The sequence below is a fragment of the Schistocerca gregaria genome, chromosome 1 (genome assembly GCF_023897955.1).
Source record: "Schistocerca gregaria isolate iqSchGreg1 chromosome 1, iqSchGreg1.2, whole genome shotgun sequence".
Lineage (NCBI taxonomy): Eukaryota > Metazoa > Arthropoda > Insecta > Orthoptera > Acrididae > Schistocerca > Schistocerca gregaria.
The window spans coordinates 993,100,299-993,124,483 of NC_064920.1; the positions used below are offsets into that span (position 1 = coordinate 993,100,299).

The window sequence follows — 24,185 nt, forward strand, 5'->3', positions numbered from 1 at the left end:
ATTTAGAATAAAACCATATATGGACATCAGCTCCTTCATCTTAAAGGCAAATTTGTCAGTTTTTTCTCACATCTATATTAAAATCAGCACAAACAACAATTTTTTTACATAACTTTTCAGGTTTGAGTTGCTGGAGTAAATTTTCAAGTTTGACCAGAAAACTGCCACACCCTGCATCAAGTCCCTATCCACTACAGATCTTCCTGAATTTCAATGCAGCTTTCTAATGCTGCAACTTCTCTGTATACTACAGCATCATCAGCAAAAAGCTGCATGAAACTTCTGACATTATCTACTAGGTCATCTATATATATTGTGAATACCAATGGTCCCATAACACTCCCCTGTGGCACGCCAGAGGTTACTTTAACGTCTTTAGATGTCTCTCCATTGAGAACAACATGCTGTGTTCTGTTTGCTAAAAACTCTTCAATCCAGCCACACAGCTGGTCTGATATTCATAGGCTCTTACTTTGTTTATCAGGTGACAGTGCAGAACTGTATCGAACACCTTCTGGAAGTCAAGGAAAATGGCATCTACCTGGGAGCCTGCATCTAATATTTTTGGATCTCATGAACAAACAAAGTGAGTTGGGTCTCACGTGAGTGCTGTTTCCAGCATCCATGTTGATTCCTACAGAGTAGATTCTGGGTTTCCAGAAATGACATGACACGCGAGCAAAAACATGTTATAAAATTCTACAACAGATTGATGTCAAAGATATAGGTCTATAGTTTTGCGCATCTGCTCGATGACCCTTCTTGAAGACTGGGACTACCTGTCTTCTTGTCCAATCATTTGGAACCTTCTGTTCCTCTAGAGACTTGCGGTACATGGCTGTTAGAAGGGGGGTAAGTTCTTTCGCGTACTCTGTGTAGAATCAAATTGGTATCCCGTCAGGTCCAGTGGACTTTCTTCTGTTGAGTGATTTCAGTTGCTTTTCTATCCCTTGGACACTTATTTCAATGTCAGCCATTTTTTCGTTTGTGCGAGGATTTAGAGAAGGAACTGCAGTGCGGTCTTCCTCTGTGAAACAGCTTTGGAAAAAGGTGTTTAGTATTTCAGCTTTATGCGTGTCATTCTCTGTTTCAATGCCATCATCATCCTAGAGTGTCTGGATATGCTGTTTTGAGCCACTTACTGATTTAACGTAAGACCAGAACTTCCTATGATTTTCTGTCAAGTCGGTACATAGAATTATATGTTTGAATTCACTGAACTCTTCATGCATAGCCCTCCTTATGCTAACTTTGACATCATTTAGCTTCTGTTTGTCTGAGAGGTTCTGGCTGCATTTAAACTTGCAGTGAAGCTCTCTTTGCTTTCGCAGTAGTTTCTTAACTTTGTTGTTGAACCACAGTGGGTTTTTCCTGTCCCTGACAGTTTTACTTGGCACGTACCTGTCTAAAACGCATTTTACGATTGCCTTGAACTTTTTCCATAAACACTCAACATTGCCAGTGTCGGAACAGAAATTTTCGTTCTGAACTGTTAGGTAGTCTGAAATCTCACTTCTATTACTCTTGCTAAACAGATAAACCTTCCTCCCTTTTTTTATATTCCTATTTACTTCATATTCAGGGATGCTGCAATGGCCTTATGATCACTGATTCCCTGCTCTGCACATACAGAGTCAAAAAGTTCAGGTCTGTTTGTTATCAGTAGGTCCAAGATGTTATCTCCATGTTTTGGTTCTCTGTTTAATTGCTAGAGGTAATTTTCAGATAGTGCACTCAGTATAATGTCACTCAATGCTCTGTACCTACCACCCGTCCTAAACATCTGAGTGTCCCAGTCTATATCTGGTAAATTGAAATCTCCACCTAAGACTATAACATGCTGAGAAAATTTATGTGAAATGTATTCCAGATTTTCTCTCAGTTGTTCTGTCACTAATTCTGCTGACTCAGGAGGTCAGTAAAAGGAGCCAATTAAGCTGCTCGGGGGAACAAAATGGTAAGCGCCAAATTCACAGTTTCAAGATTCAGCGTATCTAAATTTTCAATTGATCTGCAAATCTGAATAATTTTTTTTAACAGTCCTTTTATTCTGTAGTGATTCTAATATCTATCTTCTACTATACAAACATAAATGAAACTCAGAACTGACTAAAACAAATGAAATATACAAAAATTATTACATTACCGTACACCATTAACAACACGTAGTGATAGAACATTACATATTAAATTTTACAGTAAGTATACAGCACTTTACTGAAACTGCAAAATCATTCATCATTCTCATTACTAATGTCTTTTTCATCCAAAACTGTTGGATATAGTGACAGGATAAATCCATGGTTGACCGGAGGTATGTAATTTAGGAGTGACAGGACGTCAGCAATTTTCTTCTTTTCAATAAGCCTTGGCCCATTGTATTTAAGTCGAAGCATAGGAACTGGTCCTTGCCTTCCACGTTTCCTGAAGCTTATTTCATGCCAAATGTCATGACAAAATTTCTCGCTGATGAATAAAGATGATGGATATTCGGAGATCACCTTCCACCTACGTACTTTCCTTAGGTTGACATCTCGACTATCAACTGTCTTCTTTCTTAAGACAAACGCTTCTTTAGAGTATCGTATTTTATAGAAATCCTCTCTGAAAAGAGCAATGGATTCTTCCTAGCTGACTTCTTGATGATCTCGTACCACTGATCTGGACTGTACAATCTTGTACTTGTTGGTGAACGTAATTTTCAATTGTCGCGAAATCTCTATCGGACGGCAACATTGTGTGCCCACTCACGGGGAAGTGGTGTTCAATCACACGAAATCTACCAGTTGAAACTAGATATTTCCAAAACAGTACCATGTTCCAGTTCTTATTTTGGCCACAGCACCACCTTTTCTGAGACGATTTCTTTGTCTGTTCCTGAATGGTTTCTGCAGGAGCGATACACTGTTCGTTGTTTTGGGCAATATGATCTGATTCGCTATTAACATGTATAACAATGAAAACTACTATTACTGTTACCATTACAATTATTACATGTAACAATATAAATGAGAAATGTGCATTCACACACCACTTAGCCAAAAAATGTAGCCATTCTAAAATAACCTCAGAATTAACGTACTTCAGGAACATAATGGTACGTACATGCACTTACCATTATGTTCGTGAAACATACTAAAGACAGTATATTTACAAAATAACATACCTCTGTGTAATCTGAATCATTAGGAATGTATTCTGGATCCCTCTTGAAGATATTAGTATCACTGGAAATATATTTCTCGTCTTCTACCATGTTCACTGTTGCCATAATCTCGGAGATGTTTTTACTTGCCGCCATTCTCTCTGTCACTTACCATTATGTTTCCGCAACAGACAGACAGTGGTGCTTACCATTAAGATCGGCCCTGGCATCTGTTGAATGAATTTGGAACTACTAGTAAGTTTACTGCATTGTGCATCCCACAGAAGGTGTCATTACCCATCTACCACAAAATACACGGTGATGCGCTTACCATTGTGTTCCCCCGAGCAGCTCAATTATTAACCTAGCTCGGTTGTTGAGTGTAACCTCAAACCATAATAATTCACAGGAACTATCCACTTCTACTTCACTACTGGATAAACTACTACTAACAGCGACAAACACGCCACCACTGGTTGCATGCAATCTATCCTTTCTAAACATTGTCTGTGCCTTTGTAAAAATTTTGGCAGAATTTATCTCTGGCTTCAGCCAGCTTTCCATACCTATAACAATTTCAGCTTTGGTGCTTTCTATCCGGGCTTGAAGTTCCGGTACTTTACCAACACAGCTTCGACAGTTTACAATTACAATACTGATTGCTGCTTGGTCCCTGCATGTCCTGACTTTGCCCCACACCTTTTGAGGCTGTTGCCCTTTCTGTACTTGCGCAAGGCCATCTAACCTAAAAAACTGCCCAGTTCATGCCACACAACCCCTGCTATCCTTGTAGCCACCTGCTGTGTGTAGTGGACTCCTGACGTATCCAGTGGAACCCGAAACCCCACCACCCTATGGCCCAAGTCGAGGAATCTGCAGCCCATATGATCACAGAACCGTCTCAGCCTCTGATTTGGACCTTCCACTCGGTTCTGTATCAAAGGTCCACAGTCAGTCCTGTCGACAATGCTACAGATGGTGAGCTCTGCTTTCATCCCGCTAGCGAGATTGGCAGTCTTCACCAAATCAGATAGCCGCCTGAAGCCAGAGAGGATTTCCTCAGATCCATAGCGACACACATCATTGGTGCTGACATGAGAGACCACCTGCAGATGGGTGCACCCTGTACCCTTCATGGCATCCGGAAGGACCCTTTCCACATCTGGAATGACTCCCCCCGGTATGCACACGGAGTGCACATAGATTTTCTTCGCCTCTCTTGCTGCCATACCCCTAAGGGGCCCCATTACGTGCCTGACATTGTAGCTCCCAACTACCAGTAAGCTCACCCTCTGCGACTTGGCATACAGGGAAGTACAACAAATTTTCGATTGCTGTTGATTTGGATGATGTTGCTGCATCTATAGTTCCTGCAACATCTGATGAGGATTGTCCTGCTTCAGTGTTTCAGTCGATGCTGGTTTTTCTGCTGCTGGTGAGGGCTGTCCTGTATCAGTTGATGAAGGTGGTTTTGTTTCTGATATTGATACGCATAGGCACTGTACAGATGTAAGGAGTGAAGCTTGATAAATGTTTGAAATATGTGGCTGATACCTTCAAAATAACATTTTGCAGACAAATCCAAAGATATGTTCAGACTGGCTGGCCATCCTCTACAGCCATATAATTTGAGATACTTGAAATTTGGAAGATGTGTACCTTCCGCATTTTGTTTCCTAGGTAAGATCTCGAGCATTTATTTTCAATCCCCCCCTCTCCCTTATTCCCAGTGCATCAAGGTATCCTAGAAGTGTTTCATGATCAACTGTGTCAAATACTTTATGATGTCTAGGAAAGTAACATTTACATATTCTCCTCTATCTTGGACTTCTAAAACTGCTTTTGTACATTTTGATACAGCACAGTGGTAAATCATGGCACAAAATGTTGGCAAACAATGTTGGCAAACAATGGTGACAAGAGCTTTTTACTTGCAGAATTGTAAATCTAAATTGATGTGGAATAATCACTAATAAGTGTTATGGGAAACTAAAAAATTTTCTTTGCAGCCACAAAAACTTGCTTTCACATATGAACATAAATGGTTCAGGGAAATGAGTAATTTAAACCTGGAAATATTGGACATATATCATTTGTAGACTTAGAGAAAGCTTTTGACAATGTTGACTGGAATACTCTCTTTCAAATTCTAAAGGTGGCAGGGGTAAAATACAGGGAGCGAAAGGCTATTTACAATTTGTACAGAAACCAGATGGCAGTTATAAGAGTCGAGGGACATGAAAGGAAAGCAGTGGTTGGGAAGGGAGTGAGACAGGGTTGTAGTCTCTCTCCGATGTTATTCATTCTGTATATTGAGCAAGCAGTGAAGGAAACAAGAGAAAAATTCGGAGTAGGTATTAAAATCCATGGAGAAGAAATCAAAACTTTGAGGTTCGCTGATGACATTTTAATTCTGTCAGAGACAGCAAAGGAATTGAAAGAGCAGTTGAACGCAATGGACAGTGTCTTGAAAGGAGGATATAAGATGAACATCAACAAAAGCAAAACGAGGATAATGGAATGTAGTTGGATTAAGTCGGGTGATGATGAGGGAATTAGATTAGAAAATGAGACACTTAAGGTAGTAGTAAAGGAGTTTTGCTATTTGTGGAGCAAAATAACTGATGATGGTCAAAGTAGAGAGGATATAAAATGTAGACTGGCAATGGCAAGGAAAGCGTTTCTGAAGAAGAGAAATTTGTTAACATCGAGTATAGATTTAAGTGTCAGGAAGTCATTTCTGAAAGTATTTGTATGGAGTGGTGCCATGTATGGAAGTGAAACATGGATGATAAATAGTTTGGACAAGAAGAGAATAGATGCTTTCGAAATGTGGTGCTACAGAAGAATGCTGAAGATTAGATGGGTAGATCATATAACTAATGAGGAGATATTGAATAGAATTGGGGAGAAGAGGATCTTGTGGCACAACTTGACTAGAAGAAGGGATCGGTTGGTAGGGCATGTTCTGAGGCATCAAGGGATCACCAATTTTGTATTGGAGGGCAGCATGGAGGGTAAAAATCGTAGAGGGAGTCCAAGAGATGAATACACTAAGCAGATTCAGAAGGATGTGGGTTGCAGTAAGTACTGGGAGATGAATAAGCTTGCACAGGATAGGGTATCATGGAGACCTGCATCAAAGCAGTCTCAGGACTGAAGACCACAACAACAACAACAACAATATTGGACAAATCTTCTGGTGAAACAAAGTTGCCATCCTGGTATGGAAAATTTAGAACATTAATATAATAGTGGATGTAACGCTAATATACACACATAAAGCCAAATAGAAAAATGAGTGAATCACATTATAAATTCTCTGCAGTCATTATGTTTTTGCTGTCTCAATGAAAATCCTACTGCGCTAGATGCATGAATGGAAATGTAATTACTGGTTTAGACAAACAGGGTCTAGGATGTGGTACAGACTTGGGAATATCTCACCATATAGAATTGTGACTTACAATAGAAAACTCAGTTTTCAGTATTACAGAAAGACTTAATACACTCAGGATTCTTAGTTAGACCAACATAAATAATATGAGAAACTAGAGAAAAATAATAGGTTGGTTTCATATACCGCATGATGATCAAACAACTGATGACTGTTTCCCTGTTTTCCTAACTGATAATAAACCTGCAGGAGTTAACAATGTTATCCGGTGTTACCAAAAGACATCATACTAATATTACTCATCAGCAGTGTGGAACACCCCAAAACCAAACAGTCCTGGGTTACAACAAATTATTCTAAAGACAAGTTTCATAAAAGCAATGAGGCCATGGAAAGGTATATAAATATTCGGTAACCACACAGGTCTAAAATTTAAAGTGCTAACTGCAAAGGAAATTATGAGAATATTTTAAACACCTAAAAAAATTCAGATTTTTTTAAATGTTGTCATTCAAAGAGAAATGACTAATTCATTAAGGAAAATAGGGTCCCATTTGACTCTAAAATTGTTCTACAAGACGTCACACACAGATTGTTCAGTGCAGTTAACTAATATAAGAAAGTGTTTTAAACTTGGCATACAGGGAAGTACAACAAATTTTTGATTGCTATTCTTATGAATTAGTAATTTTAAAATACATATTTATGTAAGTGTTAAAACAATCATTTTAATTGCTATGTAAGTACTTTTCCTATGGTGTTTATATTAGTTGTTTTTGTATAAAAGTGTGTGATCATTGTACAAAACTTAACTACAATGCACACTTTGATGAGACCATTTATATAAAAAATACTGAAAGCTCAATTAAAATTCTATTCTCTGCTATTCCGATTAGTCAGAAAGAGAGTACTAGATATAAATTAGTTTTCATAATTTCCTTTTAGGCACACAGTGGATAGTTTTTAATGTCTATATGCAAAATTTGCTGACAATAAGCAGCAGTTGCATCAGACTTTATACAGTATAACCTCATTGGTGTGAACTCACTTAAGACAGACTCACAGTTAATGTAAAGAGACAAATACTGACCCCAGCAGGAATACATTAGTTCTTATGGGAAGTTTTATCAGTTAACACAAATTTCAGTTAAGGTGAATTATGAACTGTTTTCCAGTCCCTACAGTAATTAAATGTAACATGAACTCATGGTGTTATTGTATTTTAAGTGCTAATTTTTTTCTGAAAGGAATGTAAGAAACATAACTACATAGTTAAATACCCACTGTTGATTCATTTCTAATGTACTGTAGGTCAGCAGCCATGATTATCACCTCAACAGTCAGTGTGTACGGTACATTTAAGTAAATTCAATCAAACACACAGCTATAACCGTACAGGTAATGTTTAAGGTTCTTGATTAAGTGGACTGTGGTACAAAGGAAACAGCAATTGCAGAGCAGTTTGAAATTCCCAAATTTACTTTATCAATGATAATCAAGAATTGAGTAAAATCATTGATGTTGGTGCATCAGATTCCAGAAAAAAATCTAAACAACTTTGTAGTGCAGAGTATGAAGACATTGAGACATTATTGCTAGAATGGTTCAATCATATGTGTACATCTAACATACCCTTATGTGGCCCTATGATTCACTCAAAAGCAAATTCCCAAAAATATAGGCAGTAAGACTTCATTTGTTCTGCTGGCTGGCTGTATCAGTTGCAAAAGAGACATTCAATTTGATCTGTACAAATTTGTGGTAAAGCAGATGAAGTAAATGAAGAATGTGTGAATAGCTAGTTGCTTGAATTTAACCAAGTGAGAGAAAATTATGCCTCTTGTGATGTGTTCAGTATGGATGAAACTTGACCTTTCTACAAAACTTTTCCAAATCACACTCAGGAGATAAAAGGAGATAAGTATCATGGTGGAGTGCACAGCAAACAATGTGCAACTGTTGCCCTTGTACGTAATGTAGACTGCAGTGAGAAGTTTCATCCCATGGTTATTGGCAAGGCCAAGAAACTATGTTGTTTTAAAAACATAAATATGGATACTTTTCCCTAGCAACTACTCTTACCATAAGAAAGGCTGGATCGATTGCACATCATTTTGCACTTGGCTTCTTCATTGCATCAGTCAAATGATTGCTCAAAATAGTCATGTTCTTCTTGTGTTGGATATATGTACTGCCAATAACATACAGTATTTGAATCTAACCAACATAAAGGTTCAGTTATTTTCCATCAAAACTGACAAATTGCCTTCAGTCCTTTGACCAAGGCATCATTTCTCCCATGAAGAGAGCTTATTGCTAGCAACTTGTAAGAGCTGCAATTCATGTTGCTGAAAACAATATTGCAAACCCAAACTGGAATATGCTTGGTATTATAAAAGCCATCACAGCAGCCTGGAATTCTGTGTCACATGATATACAGAAGTGCTTTAGCATAGCCTGGAGACATAGCAACAATGAAGATGTACACAATTTAGATGATTCCACTTCACACTGTGAACCCTGGGATTAGTTTTCAGGAATTAATTAGTGCAGATGACAGTTTTACCATATGTGCTTCTGTGGAATCTGATGTGCCCAAAGCTGTAACTGAGATACAAGAAGGGTCACCAAAAGAAAGTGGGGAGGAGGAAAATACAGATACCATTCCACCTAAATGTCAGTAATGTTTACAGCCTTGGACAGTTTAGAACAATTTGCTTCAAAATCCAATGTAACTGCTGGGTTTACAGACACTATAGTTACAGTTGGTTGTGAAATTACAAGATACTTTCATTCCCATGAACACCAGTGAACCATGTTTGAATTTTTTCCAAGAAAATAGTGTCATTTGTTGGTTCTTGTACTTTTACAGTCACTTTATAGTGTTAGAAGTCTCCAATAATGTAAAGCAAGTGATACTCAAGTGTATTGTGCATTACTGTACTACTGCACATGTATACACATTAAAATCTGTGTTTTTCACTTAACACTTTTTTTTTAAACAAACTTTGATTTTTCAGTCCCTTCAGATTTGTGTTAATGGGATTATACTGTACCATGATATAATACAGGAAAATAAATAGATTGTGTTTAAAACACTAGAGTTATGTGATTATTAATATGACCCTGTCTCACATATAAAAAAAAAATTCTTGTTAGCGAGCTCAGCACTCGTTTGTTTGCTTTCTAGATTGCTAATGTCGAAGCAGCTGATGCAGTGGACATTTATCAGTGGAAGCTGGCAGCATTAAGAAGCTCTGAACGCATGCTCTGTGCCAGCATGGAAACTGCAGGGGACCACATTACAAAGATACAACAAAAACTAGCTAGAGCTACAGCAAGAGCAAAGCAGAATAAGAAACTATTATCCAGTGCACAGCAAGAGTTGCAATCTCTGCATGCAGAATGTGCAAATACCAACAAGAAATTGAATGAGGCACAGTCACAGAGGCACAGTCTTGAACATGAATTGACGAAGGTGGTACTAATACATTTATCAGTTATGTGTAGGTCACATATTTCTATAGATAAATTTTATGTAGAAAAGCTAATCCAGTGGCAATAGAGAGTTTTTTAAACTTCATTAAGGAACAAGAGTGGAAGGATATTTATAGTTCCAGTAGCATATATGATAAATACGAGGGTCATTCATTAAGTAATGCCCCACATTTTTTCTAAAAAGCTACTAATATACACAGACAAACATACTTGTAGGTGAGTCACATTTTATGTTTGTTCTGTGCAGTGGTGAACCATTCTGGCAGGTGGCAGTGCCATAGCACAGCATTGAAATTGCATCTACATACAACTCACATTACAAGCAGTGTGCTGTTACTGAATTCTTGAGTGCAGAAAAAGAAACAGTGGTGAACATCCATAAACATTTGTGTGCAGTGTATGGTGATTCTGCAGTTGATAGTACAGTTAGGCAATGGTTAAAGAAAGTTACAGCCTCAGGAAATGCAGAAATTGCCCGCGAACACATTGCTAAATTGGGTTGGACTTCATTGTCTCATCCACCCTACACTCCAGACTGCCACCCTCAGACTTCCATCTCTTTGGGACTCTTAAAAGATTCTCTATGGGAAACACATTTTGAAGATGATGGCAGCGTCAGTCATGCAGTGTAAACATGGCTATGCCTACAGGGAAAGAGCTTTTACTGGCGCAGAATGCATGCTCTTCCATAATGTTGGTGTACAGCCATAGAACGTGATGGAGACTACGTAGAAAAATAGAACACAGGCAAGATATGTTGATGTATATTGTCACGAAATTCTGACTCTTAACAATAAATACATACTGAGCAAAAAAATGTGATGCATTACTTATTGAACGACCATCATACAATGCTTTTCTTAACACATTTCTTACATTATTTGAAAGTTGCTTCCCGTTAGAAACAGGGTACTAGCAGCAAAAGGCAGCCTGGGTGACTGACTAGTGGGATAAGGATATCTGTATCAAAGTGTTAGAAGTAGTCACAATCAAGCTACAGTAGCTCATTACAAACAGTGTTGTAAGATGCTTAAAAATGTTATTTCAAAGTCAAACAGTATGTGGTATGCAATTAGAATAGCTAATTCATAGGATAAAATTAAATCATATGGTCAGTCATGACGGAAGTGTCTGGCCAGCAGCACAAAGTCGACAATATAAAGTCAGTTCATAGCAAAAATGTTTCTGTTAGTGATAAGTCAGATATATGTACAGTATCTAATAATCACTTTCTGAGAATTGCTGGGGAATTACGTAAAAACTTAGTTCCTATAGGGAGTCATACAACTCTTCAAAGGAGAGATTGAGACAATAATTAAATCACTGAAGACTAAAGGACTCTTGTGGATATGATGGAGTATCTAGTAGAATATTAAAGTACTGTTTTACACATTTAACCCTGTACTTAGCTGTATTTACAATTTTTCCTTCAAGAATGGTCAATTTCCTGCATGATTAAAGTGCTCAGTAGTAAAGTTGCTTTATAAAAAGGGAGAAGCGGATAATGTAGACAATTTTAGACCTATTTCTATGCTACTCACCATATAGTGGAGATGCTGAGCTGCAATAGGCACAATAAAAAGATTCACACCATCATAGCTTTCGGCCATTAAGGCCTTTCTCAGCAGTAGACACAGATACACACACACGCACACACACACACACACACACACACACACACACACACACACACACACACACACACACACACACACACACCACTCATTCAAGCGCAACTTGCACACAAATCTGCAGTCTCAGAGAGCTTAAACTATACCGTGAACAGCAGCACTAGTGCATGATGGGAGTGGCGACTGGGTGGGGATAAGGAGGAGGCTGGGGTGGGAAGGGGAGGGATAGTATGGTGGGAGTGGCAGACAGTGAAGTGTTGCAGTTTGGACGGAAGGTAGGAGAGAAAGTGCGCAGGGGGGAGGGGCTAAGTAGTGGAAAGGAGAGAAATTAAACTAAAAATAAAAGAAATTAAAAGACTGGGTGTGGTGGTGAAATGACGGCTGTGTAGGGCTGGAATGGGAATGGGAACAGGGAGGGGGCTAGATGGGTGAGGACAGTGACTAACGAACGTTGAGGCCTGGAGGGTTACAGGAATGTAGGATGTATTGCAAGGAAAGTTCCCACCTGCACAGCCTGTTCCATATGGATCCTTCTCACCAACACCAGCTTTTCTGAAATGTGCAGGTGGGAACTTTCCCTTCAATACATCCTACATTCTCGTAACCCTCCTGGCCTCAACCTTTGTTAGTCACTGTCCTCACCTATCCAGCCCCCTCCCTGTTCCCATTCCTGCACTACACAGCCGTCATTTCACTGCCACACGCAGTCTTATAATTTCTCTTATTTTTATTTTTATTTCTCCCCTTTCCGCTACTTACCCCCTCCACCCTACACACCTTCTCTCCAATCCTCCGTCCAAACTGCAACACTTCACTGTCAGCCACTCCCACCATACTATCCCTCCCCCTTCCCACCCCAGCCTCCTCCTTACCCCCACCCAGATGCCACTCCCATCATGCACTGGTGCTGCTGCTCGCAGTATAGTTTCAGCTCTCTGAGACTGCAGATGGGTGCAAGTTGAGCTTGTGTGAGTTGTTGTGTGTGTGTGTGTGTGTGTGTGTGTGTGTGTGTGTGTGTGTGTGTACTGCTGACAAAGGCCTTAATGGATGAAAGCTATGATTGTGTGAATCTCTTTATTGTGCCTATTGCGGCTCAGTATCTCCGCTATATGGTGAGTAGCAACTTTCCTTCTCTCATAGTGTTACAAGAGAGACTTTAGGAAGATTATTTTTGTGTTCATTCCATATCACAGTTTCAGAACTGAGAAGTGTACTTTTATGATATTAATAACGAACTCTCTGTTGTATGTGTACCTGGGCCTTAATCTTTTCATATCAGCCTCAGCACTGGTCATATCAAATGGCAATGAGGATAAAGTTTTCTGGTTTCACCTCACCATAGGCAACTGCTTTCCAGTTTGTCACACCATTGGCAACGGCTCCAAGGGTTTCAACATTTTTCATCCCACAGTCGGCAATGGGTTTCAGTTTTGTCCCAGTTCCTAACAATGACTTCATCATTTTTTTCCTCTGTAATAAGCAATGAGAACAAACATTTTAATCAGTTCCAGCACCACCACTAGGTCCTTTGCCACCACTAATGTTTCTTCCCACTTTATTTGGTGACAACAAAAAACACTTTCTAAGTTTTCATCCTATATCATTTGGCAAGGAGGATTTCTGTGTCTCTTAGCTACACTTGTATTTTCTACCCTAGGTGGACTTTGTCTTTACAAGTGTGTTACATGCTCGTGGTGTTGTAACACACAGCTCTCCTTGCAGTATATTCCTCATTGATTTAGTTGTAACCCCATGTTCTGTAGTTGTTGCATAACAGGCACATACAAGAACAGATTTAGGAGAAGGTACCCCGTGTCACCATGGCATTGGAGGTACCCAGACATTGCCCTGACATATCTCCAGGATTAAACACGTCCACACAACAATGCCACAACTTCTCACTTCTGGCACAGCACCAGAACCAAGTACCACTATTGTTCATGCTTGGAACCACATTTCAGAATGCATGGAACTTCCATCAACTCCCACCAATGGGCTTTCATCTTAGATGTAACTGAACCCAACATTCCTTGATATCATCAATAAGTATCCTAAATGATCATATCTTGTCCTTTTACCACACTCCAACCTCATGCCTATTATTTTTCCTGCACTTCTTGTGCTTTGCCACACACTCAGTCATTGGAACCATTATAACCAACATGTCAGGATTTCATGCTATACCTCCCACTTGTCCGACCCCGGTAGCTGAATGGTCAGCGCGACTGAATGTCAATCCTAAGGGTCCAGGTTCGATTTCCAGTTGGGTCGGGGATTTTCTCTGCTCAGGGACTGGGTGTTATGTTGTCCTAATCATCATCACTTCATCCCCATCAACAAGCAAGTCGCCAAAGTGGCATCAAATCGAAAGAACTTGCACCCCATGAATGGTCTATCTGCCGGGAGGCCCTAGTCACACTGCATTTACATTTATTTACCTCCTACTTGTTAGGTTTGCTCTCAATGCTTAATTCATGCACACCTTTTCCAAGTTTCTTTTCAGGTCCTAAACCATCATACATTTTCTGACTGCCTTTTCTGTGCCCAATCCATTCACAAGTTCTACAAATACTCTCCCTGTGCCTAATTCATGCCCCCAATTTTGGATTTTCCTTCCTGTGCCTAATAATCACACTTGTTTTCAAATTTCTCAATGCTCTTTCACTCACATACACCCTCCAGGTGCAACATTCCTTTTTCTCAAGCATTCCCACACTCCTATATACCCTCCACATACAACTTTTTACTGCTCCAATGCTCTTGCTCTCATATATGCCCTCCTGGTGCAATGTTTCTACTGTGTTCTTTCAGGTTTGCTCTCACACTACTCTCCATCCTCTGGGCATACTGTGCATAATTCCTATGTGATCTTTTACCACTATTAGTCTTCCAGGTGTGGTTTATCTATTACTACTTTTATTACACTTGCAGATTTGCTTCAGTAGTTCACTATTCTGCTGCTCCCAGTGTTGCCAGCTGCTCTGCCATGCACTTCATTATGGTTTGCAGAGTATGGACATAGATGTTGATGTAGATGTAGATGCTCCAAGTCTGTGCACGCCTGCCTCAGGATGGGTCCAGGATCTGAGCCTATGGACACAGTCACTGGACATCACTGGCACTCCACACTACTTCCTCTGAGCAGAAGCTATGACAGCTGCTTGCTCTACATCTCATAATGGGATTGTCATCATTTTCCAATGGGAGGAAGGAGACTGGGTCATGTCTCTTCACCAAGGCAGCTTTGCCAGATATTCGAGTGAGGACTTATATTGATTATAATAAAAAAGTACTTATTATCAGTCCTAGATAGGGAAATATGACTTTTTTCCAATATTAATAAAATCTGAAACTAGTAAAGTTGCCTACAATAATGATGACAAAGTCAATTGTGAATCTCCAACATCAAGTTTCCAGTTCATAAACAGCAAGCCTATCCATCCTGTTTAATCAAGAGAAGAAATTAAACAGAAGAGACATTCATTGAAGAACAATGAGGCACCAAGGAAGAATCAATAAGTGCCAAAATTCAGAAGAACATTGGAAAAAAGGCAAACTAACCGAGGTAATACACAATATTTGGGAAACTGATGTTGATGAGGCTGGTCCTCTGTGTTAATTCATCCCCTTCATAAAAGGTGACAGACTGAATGTAAACAATTATCATTACATCTCTGTTCTATTAATAACCTACAAGATTCTTCCAAAACTGCTTCAGACTAGGACAGAAAAATAGTTGGGTGATTATCAAGGATCATTCTGGAAAGGATGTTCACATGTCAAACAGATCCTGACTCTTAAATGTGTTGTTTCTCACCTGAAATATAGAGATAAGAAATTCATGGTGACGCTCCTACATTCAATTACTGAACAAACAACTCTTCTCAAAATCCTGAAAACATTTGGTTAATGTAAGGCCCATTTTCCAAGAGACTCTTACTGACACCACTCCAGTGTGAAGTTTATTGGAGAGATTTAAGATGCTTTTGGATTCAGGTCAGGAATCAGGCAAGGAATGTGATCTTGTCTCTGGTTTCCAACTGTGTACTCAAGAAAGTGATCTATGATTGATGAAAAAGAATGAGCAACAAAGGTGTTGAAGACAGAATCAAGCTTAATCGTAGAAACATGAATTTGACAGTTGACTGCCTTTCATTTTTTTTCTGGTTCACTACCCACATCTTTAAAATAAATCAATGAACTGAAGACACAAGCAGCAAAGCTGAAACTCTAGATCTCCTTTTAGAAAACTGAATTTATTCCAAATGTCAAGTCACCACCCGAAGTACAAAAGACAGAAGAAGAAGACAAATGGACAAAGTCGTATAAATATGCACAAGAGCGAATAAAATCAAACACCTCTGAGAAAGAAGCCTTTGCAGGATGACTCATGAAAATGGTTACAGCATATCAACTAAGCAAAAGTTTCTCCAAGAAATCTGTATCAGTTAACATTGAAAGACAACGTTACTGTACAGTAATATGTCCAGAGGTCCTGTATGCAGCACAATGCCTTATTATGTGCAGAAGAGGTCTTATTGAGAAATTAGAAATAAGAGATAGACAGGTCTTGAGGAAAATTCCAGGTTCAGTCAAAGAAAATGATGAATTCAGGAGATGACACAACCATGAACTTCATGCACATGTAGAAAAGATCACAGACATTATTTGTTGGAGGAGAATTGTTGTCTATGGCTACATTGTTGAATCTTGCAAAGTTGAGGAATTTTCTGCTATTTTCTCAACAAGAAAGCTAAGGAGCTGTGCTTCACCAAGTTAGAAACATACCTGCAAGAAATGGGTATAACCCCAGCGGATAATCATAAACACATTCTGCTCAAAAGGTAACTCCAAGAGCACCTTAGTTTCCAAGAAAGGTGAGTTTTAAAGACTAGAAAAATGTGGAGTGAAGCAATTAGGTTCAGTAGGACAAATATGTGGAAATACTGGCAGGTGCAAATATAAGGGAAATACGGTTGAAACAGCATGATCCAGAAATAGCTGATGCAACAAAATGAAGAAAATATGAAAACCAAATATTTGAGGTTACAAAGCACTGTAAAATATCACAATTTCTTCCTAAAATCACAATTAACAATATTTTAGTAAAAGAATATGCCATTTAATATTTTGATAAAAATCCTTTTAACACCTAATTTTAAGAAAAGACATTTAAATGCATAACACCAAAGCTGCTAATTATTTACAGCTGACTAAATTAGTGTTTTGCCCATTTATACAAACCACCTATTTTTTATCTGGGTTAAGCTTAATTTGGAGAGTTCTATTTATGTCATCACACCTAAATGCATCTCAATCAGTGTTTAATGGATGCCACAATTGCAGTTACAGCTTACCGTAGTATGTTAATGTATAAGCATAATATATATTTCTCTTCCAGAATGAGATTTTCACTCTGCAGCGGAGTGTGCGCTGATATGAAACTTCCTGGCAGATTAAAACTGTGTGCCCGACCGAGACTCGAACTCGGGACCTTTGCCTTTCGCGGGCAAGTGCTCTACCAACTGAGCTACCGAAGCACGACTCACGTCCGGTACTCACAGCTTTACTTCTGCCAGTATCCGTCTCCTACCTTCCAAACTTTACAGAAGCTCTTCTGCGTACCATGCTGAACTAGCACTCCTGAAAGAAAGGATATTGTGGAGAAATGGCTTAGCCACAGCCTGGGGGATGTTTCCAGAATGAGATTTTCACTCTGCAGTGGAGTGTGCGCTGATATGAAACTTCCTGGCAGATTAAAACTGTGTGCCCGACCGAGACTCGAACTCGGGACCTTTGCCTTTCGCAGGCAAGTGCTCTACCAACTGAGCTACCGAAGCACGACTCACGTCCGGTACTCACAGCTTTACTTCTGCCAGTATCCGTCTCCTACCTTCCAAACTTTAAAGAAGCTCTTCTGCGAACCATGCAGAACTAGCACTCCTGAAAGAAAGGATATTGCGGAGACATGGCTTAGCCACAGCCTGGGGGATGTTTCCAGAATGAGATTTTCACTCTGCAGCAGAGTGTGCGCTGATATGAAACTTCCTGGCAGATTAAAACTGTGTGTCCGACCGAGACTCGAACTCGGGACCTTTGCCTTTCGCGGGCAAGTGCTCTACCAACTGAGCTACCGGAGCACGACACACGTCCGTACTCACAGTAAAGGCAAAGGTCCCGAGTTCGAGTCTCGGTCGGGCACACAGTTTTAATCTGCCAGGAAGTTTCATATCAGCGCACACTCCGCTGCAAAGTGAAAATCTCATTCTGGAAACATCCCCCAGGCTGTGGCTAAGCCATGTCTCCGCAATATCCTGTCTTTCGGGAGTGCTAGTTTTGCATGGTTCGCAGAAGAGCTTCTGTAAAGTTTGGAAGGTAGGAGACGGATACTGGCAGAAGTAAAGCTGTGAGTACCGGACGTGAGTCGTGCTTCGGTAGCTCAGTTGGTAGAGCACTTGCCCGCGAAAGGCAAAGGTCCCGAGTTCGAGTCTCGGTCGGGCACACAGTTTTAATCTGCCAGGAAGTTTCATATCAGCGCACACTCCACTGCAGAGTGAAAATCTCATTCTGGAAACATCCCCCAGGATGTGGCTAAGCCATTTCTCCACAATATCCTTTCTTTCAGGAGTGCTAGTTCAGCATGGTACGCAGAAGAGCTTCTGTAAAGTTTGGAAGGTAGGAGACGGATACTGGCAGAAGTAAAGCTGTGAGTACCGGACGTGAGTCGTGCTTCGGTAGCTCAGTTGGTAGAGCACTTGCCCGCGAAAGGCAAAGGTCCCGAGTTCGAGTCTCGGTCGGGCACACAGTTTTAATCTGCCAGGAAGTTTCATATCAGCGCACACTCCACTGCAGAGTGAAAATCTCATTCTGGAAACATCCCCCAGGCTGTTTCTAAGCCATGTCTCCGCAATATCCTTTCTTTCAGGAGTACTAGTTCTGCATGGTTCGCAGAAGAGCTTCTGTAAAGTTTGGAAGGTAGGAGACGGATACTGGGAGAAGTAAAGCTGTGAGTACCGGACGTGAGTCGTGCTTCGGTAGCTCAGTTGGTAGAGCACTTGCCCGCGAAAGGCAAAGTCCCGAGTTCGAGTCTCGGTCGGACACACAGTTTTAATCTGCCAGGAAGTTTCATATCAGCGCACACTCCGCTGCAGAGTGAAAATCTCATTCTGGAAACATCCCCCAGGCTGTGGCTAAGCCATGTCTCCGCAATATCCTTTCTTTCAGGAGTGCTAGTTCTGCATGGTTCGCAGAAGAACTTCTGTAAAGTTTGGCAGGTAGATACTGGGAGAAGTAAAGCTGTGAGTACCGGACGTGAGTCGTGCTTCGGTAGCTCAGTTGGTAGAGCACTTGCCCGCGAAAGGCAAAGGTCCCGAGTTTGAGTCTCGGTCAGGCACACAGTTTTAATCTGCCAAGAAGTTTCATATCAGTGCACACTCCGCTGCAGAGTGAAAATCTCATTCTGGAAACATCCCCCAGGCTGTGGCTAAGCCATGTCTCCGCAATATCCTTTCTTTCAGGAGTGCTAGTTCTGCATGGTTCGCAGAAGAGCTTCTGTAAAGTTTGGAATGTAGGAGACGGATACTGGCAGTAGTAAAGCTGTGAGTACCGGACGTGAGTCGTGCTTCAGTAGCTCAGTTGGTAGAGCACTTGCCCGCGAAAGGCAAAGGTCCCGATTTCGAGTCTTGGTCGGGCACACAGTTTTAATCTGCCAGGAAGTTTCATATCAGCGCACACTACGTTGCAGAGTGAAAATCTCATTCTGGAAACATCCCCCAGGCTGTGGCTAAGCCATGTCTCCGCAATATCCTTTCTTTCAGGAGTGCTAGTTTTGCATGGTTCGCAGAAGAGCTTCTGTAAAGTTTGGAAGGTAGGAGACGGATACTGGCAGAAGTAAAGCTGTGAGTACCGGACGTGAGTCATGCTTCGGTAGCTCAGTTGGTAGAACACTTGCCCACGAAAGGCAAAGGTCCCGAGTTCGAGTCTCGGTCGGGCACACAGTTTTAATCTGCCAGGAAGTTTCATATCAGCGCACACTCCGCTGCAGAGTGAAAATCTCATTCTGGAAACATCTCCCAGGCTGTGGCTAAGCCATGTCTCCGCAATATCCTTTCTTTCAGAAGTGCTAGTTCTGCATGGTTCGCAGAAGAGCTTCTGTAAAGTTTGGAAGGTAGGAGACGGATACTGGCAGAAGTAAAGCTGTGAGTACCGGACGTGAGTTGTGCTTCGGTAGCTCAGTTTGTAGAGCACTTGCCCGCGTAAGGCAAAGGTCCCGAGTTCGAGTCTCGGTCGGGCACACAGTTTTAATCTGCCAGGAAGTTTTTATATTTTTCTTAATAATGGTACCTTCATTATCCGCCATGGATCAATGCAATTCTGAAATATATTTAAGTATGATGATGTAAAAAGACCTGTCCACTTATCCCATATCCCAAATATGTGGCTCACAAAAATGGGCAGAGCCCAAAACTAGTCAGCCGATAAATAATCAGCAGCTACGGCAGTAAACATTTTAAAATGTCTTTTCTTTCATATCTGAGAACTGGAAGATGTGATGTACTGAAAATCTTTATATCTAATTTCAATGCACAAATGATTTGAAAACTTAATTGTCTCTAACACAACCTGTTAGTGCATTAGAAACATTTTCAACTTTAGTTTTCCAATACAAATTTCAACATTGTCTAAAATGTCATTTTTCAAAAGTAAAGTAATTAACCTCTAATTTATTTAATAACATGTTCTCAAAAATGATCACTATAGAGGTAAGGTGTTATTCTGAAGCTAATTTTATTGAGAACATGATTTCACAATCAACAAAAATAATTATTTATAATGTCAACCAGTGTACAGTAATTCCATAGTTATTTTGTTCTCAGCCATATATACATGATCACATTTTTTCTCTGGCCCCAACAAGTGTGAGAGCAATATATACATAACTGCTTAATTGTACAGAATTACCTAGCAGATCAAGTCAGTTACAAGGGGACTTCAAAAAGTAAGTTTCACATTATTATGGCAGGCAAAGTTAGTTTTACTGAATGTTTCAGTACACTTCAAAGTGACACATATGTGTGACCTTTTTTCAATATAGTCACTATGTCTCTCTAAACAGTGGTCAGAATGTTTTACAAATTGTTCAGTTATTTGACAATAGATATCACAGAACATTTGAGAGCAGCCATAGGAATGTCCTCATCACTGAAAAATCTCAACCCTCAGATTTTCAATCAGCATGCCAAAAAGATGGAAATAGCATAGTGCAAGATCTAGGCTGTATGGCAGATCAGGATCACCCATATCTGTGCAGGCTTGGTCAAATTGTTGACCACATTTCACTATGGCTGAACACGATGTTGTATTTGGTCCATTACCACAGTGCCATTTCACTCTTTCACTGTTATGCACCTATTAACCATATTGCAGCAGGACTTTGTCTGATGGAAACCCAAAACATGTAATCTCTTTTGACAATGTGTCATTATTGTTGCACAATGGTCTTAGCACAGAACAACATGTGTAAGTGATTTTCTGAATTCCCTACATACATCAATCACTGCACAATATTTACTAATGCAAGTACTCAAGCATTATTTATAGCACAAATGAAAGTTTAACAGCAACAAATCACCTACAAAGCACTAGCCTTCACTACTTATTTAACCACATCCACTGGCAAAGTTTCTTTTTAAAAGCTAATCCCATCTATACAACTATATAGTTAACATTTATAAGTGCAACAGAGCACCACTCAATGATGACTTTTATGTATCAATAATCACTTAGTATTTATTGTCTTATTCACCCATACATGCTTAGCAGCACTCAGTTACTTAAACATTTACCAAAGAACTGTAAAATGTTACCGCAAGAAATTCACCTTTATGCTAATAGTAATTAACAAGTGTATCACATCAACATATTTCTTTCCTTTAAAATTTCCTTTTCTACTCAACTGCAAAGATTTTTTTCAGTCAGTAGATGACAGCTGTGTTTGCACCAATAATTCTAAATAGAGCAGCTCAAATGTTGCCCACATAATCCAAAATATGATATACGCTGCCAGTTCAGTGTCTACACTACTGTTCATATCTAGAAAAACAATTCACTTACAGAAATATGTTTTGTCATGGTGTGATGCAATAGGACAAATATTAATAAAAGGATAGAGATGTTGAGTTGCAGACAGACACAATGAAAAGACTGTTAAACAAGTAATTTTTTGGCCGATAGCCCTTTTTCTGAATTAGATACACTGTGTGTGTGTGTGTGTGTGTGTGTGTGTGTGTGTGTGTGTGTGTGTGTGTGTGTGTGTGTTTTGTCTAATTCAGAAGAAGGCCCTAGCAGTCTTTTTGTTGCACCTGTCTGCGTCTCAGTATTCCCACTGTGTGGTAAGTAGTAATCCATCCTTTTCATAATATTATACTTATTCCATCCTGGATGTTCCATTATGTGATGCAATATAGGCACTTTAACTCACACCTAGAATATCCTAAATGTGCACTTCTCCCTATGTTGACTGTTATGATTGACATATGAAATTAGAATGGTTATTGTCATATAGCTTTTAACTTTTATGAAAATTGTTTTGCATTTTTGTCCACATGTCACTTCACATTTATTTTTATTTTTCATGAGTTATGCACCAAAAATTCCACTAATCACATGAATTTGTATGAATTTAATAGGAAAAACAATGTAAAGAAGAACTTATTGAAGCAATGAGAAATAAGGATCATGACCTGCAGTCTGCAGAATTACACATAGGTGCTCTCTTGCAAAAACTGGATTTGGTATGCACACAACTTGATCAAAGGGAAGCAGAACTTAAATCATCACAAGATAATTTGCATGCTGTGAACAATGATTTTGTAACCTTAAGCAAACAGCTAGAAGAAAAAAGTAAAGAAAATGACATATTGCAGAAGCAAAATGAACAGCTTTGTGCTAAGAATTCCAGTAAGTAAAACAATAATGTAAATGAACACTTGCATCTGTTGTGATATGTATAACATACTATCATATATTCTTCATCAGATAAGCACACTTGAATAAATGAATAAACTCTGCAACTGAAAAAGTGACATGATGAATCCCTCTCATCAGTTTAATCACACACTGAGTGATCACTAGACTATGGTCCTCTTACCAACATGTAAGCTATGCATCTGAACTTGTGACATTTAGCAAAATATCAAAATACAAAATACTCTCCTTTAATGTACAGTGACTATATTAGCCAATCAGTTCATAAAAGCCTGGAGAGTAGACAACTTAATGCTGAAAACAGCCTGGATACAGGACGGAAAGATATACGCATCCAGGTCATTTCCTTTATTACTGGTTGTGAAGACTTGTAATCACCATTTGATAAAGAGATAAGTGCAAACCAGCTGTCTTCAATATATTAAATAATTGCAGCTATTACTCTCTCATAAACAACTGAGTATAGCATCTAATATGATGAGTAAATGTAACGATTCACCATATAGTTAAGGCACTCAGTGGTCAAAATGCACATAAACAAAATTGGAAATGTTGCTGCTCATACTTTAGAAATAACTAACATATACACATATGCAGCTACAACTAGTGTGCTGCCTAACTATATTGTCCCAGTCCTACACCAAGGCTGTTGGATTGTGTCAGGAGAAGAGGGAGAGACGAAAATATGGGCAGAGAGGGGTAGGTAGTGATGGAGGGAAGAAAGAATATTGGCTCAGAGGAAGAGATAGCAAGAGAACGGTATAGGAATGTGGCAGTTTTCGGCCTGCTGAAGCACAGGTGCCTCACACAAAGAAGCAGGGTCACAGGTAGATATAGAATAGAGACTAGGATAGATCGACACCAGGAGAATTGCAGGATCAAGCAATGTGCTGTAAGGACAATTGTCACCCATGTAATTTAGAAAAGCTGGTATGTATTGTGTTTTGCAGGAGGGGGGGGGGGGGGGCAAGGGTAGGGTTGACATAGGTTGCAAAGCAGCCATTAAATATAAGCTTGCGGAGTAGAATATTTTTCAACTGTACTGTAATTACACAGTTTAGCAGGGGTCATCCTTTAGAGTGGGCAGTATGTTGGTACTTACGGCCACATAAAAGGCTGTGCTGGGAGTTGCAAGCATTTATCACTGATGGCTCTGCCACTGATAGAGTACGGTATGTGACAAAACAGACTGGGTGCATAAGACACAATGTCACTTTGGGAGATACGGGATTGTAGTTGGAGCCCTTGGAAATAGTGCAGTTAAACCAGTTTGGGTGAACAGTGGACAATGAGAGGGTGCACCTCTACAGAAGGTACCAAACTGGGCTCTGCAGATCCAGATTAAACTGATAGGGGAGAAGCTGTTGAGGCTGTGGAGAGAAGAGGATAGAACGTCCTAGCCTTAGTTCACATAATGATTATACAAATAATAAACATGAACCACACAGGAATTTAGGATCTTGATGGTATACATGTGCCCCTGGTCAAATTGTGGATTTGTCTGTGTATGTTGTCATCAAAGAATTTT

At 39.8% G+C, this 24,185-nt stretch overlaps 1 protein-coding gene and 1 non-coding gene across 2 annotated transcripts in view; one reads left to right on the forward strand and one right to left on the reverse strand.

Moving 5' to 3' along the window:
- The window catches only part of LOC126284362 (uncharacterized), a 166,266-nt gene that overhangs the window by 132,229 nt on the left and 9,852 nt on the right, over positions 1-24,185 (forward strand). Inside the window, exons 4-5 of the mRNA XM_049983275.1 lie at positions 9,733-10,020; positions 22,360-22,630. Of these exons, the coding sequence (XP_049839232.1) occupies positions 9,733-10,020; positions 22,360-22,630 (559 nt within the window). The remainder of the gene's footprint in view (positions 1-9,732; positions 10,021-22,359; positions 22,631-24,185) is intronic.
- Positions 17,737-17,811, reverse strand: Trnas-cga (transfer RNA serine (anticodon CGA)). The gene has a single exon. It is a non-coding gene; the product is annotated as a tRNA-Ser (tRNA).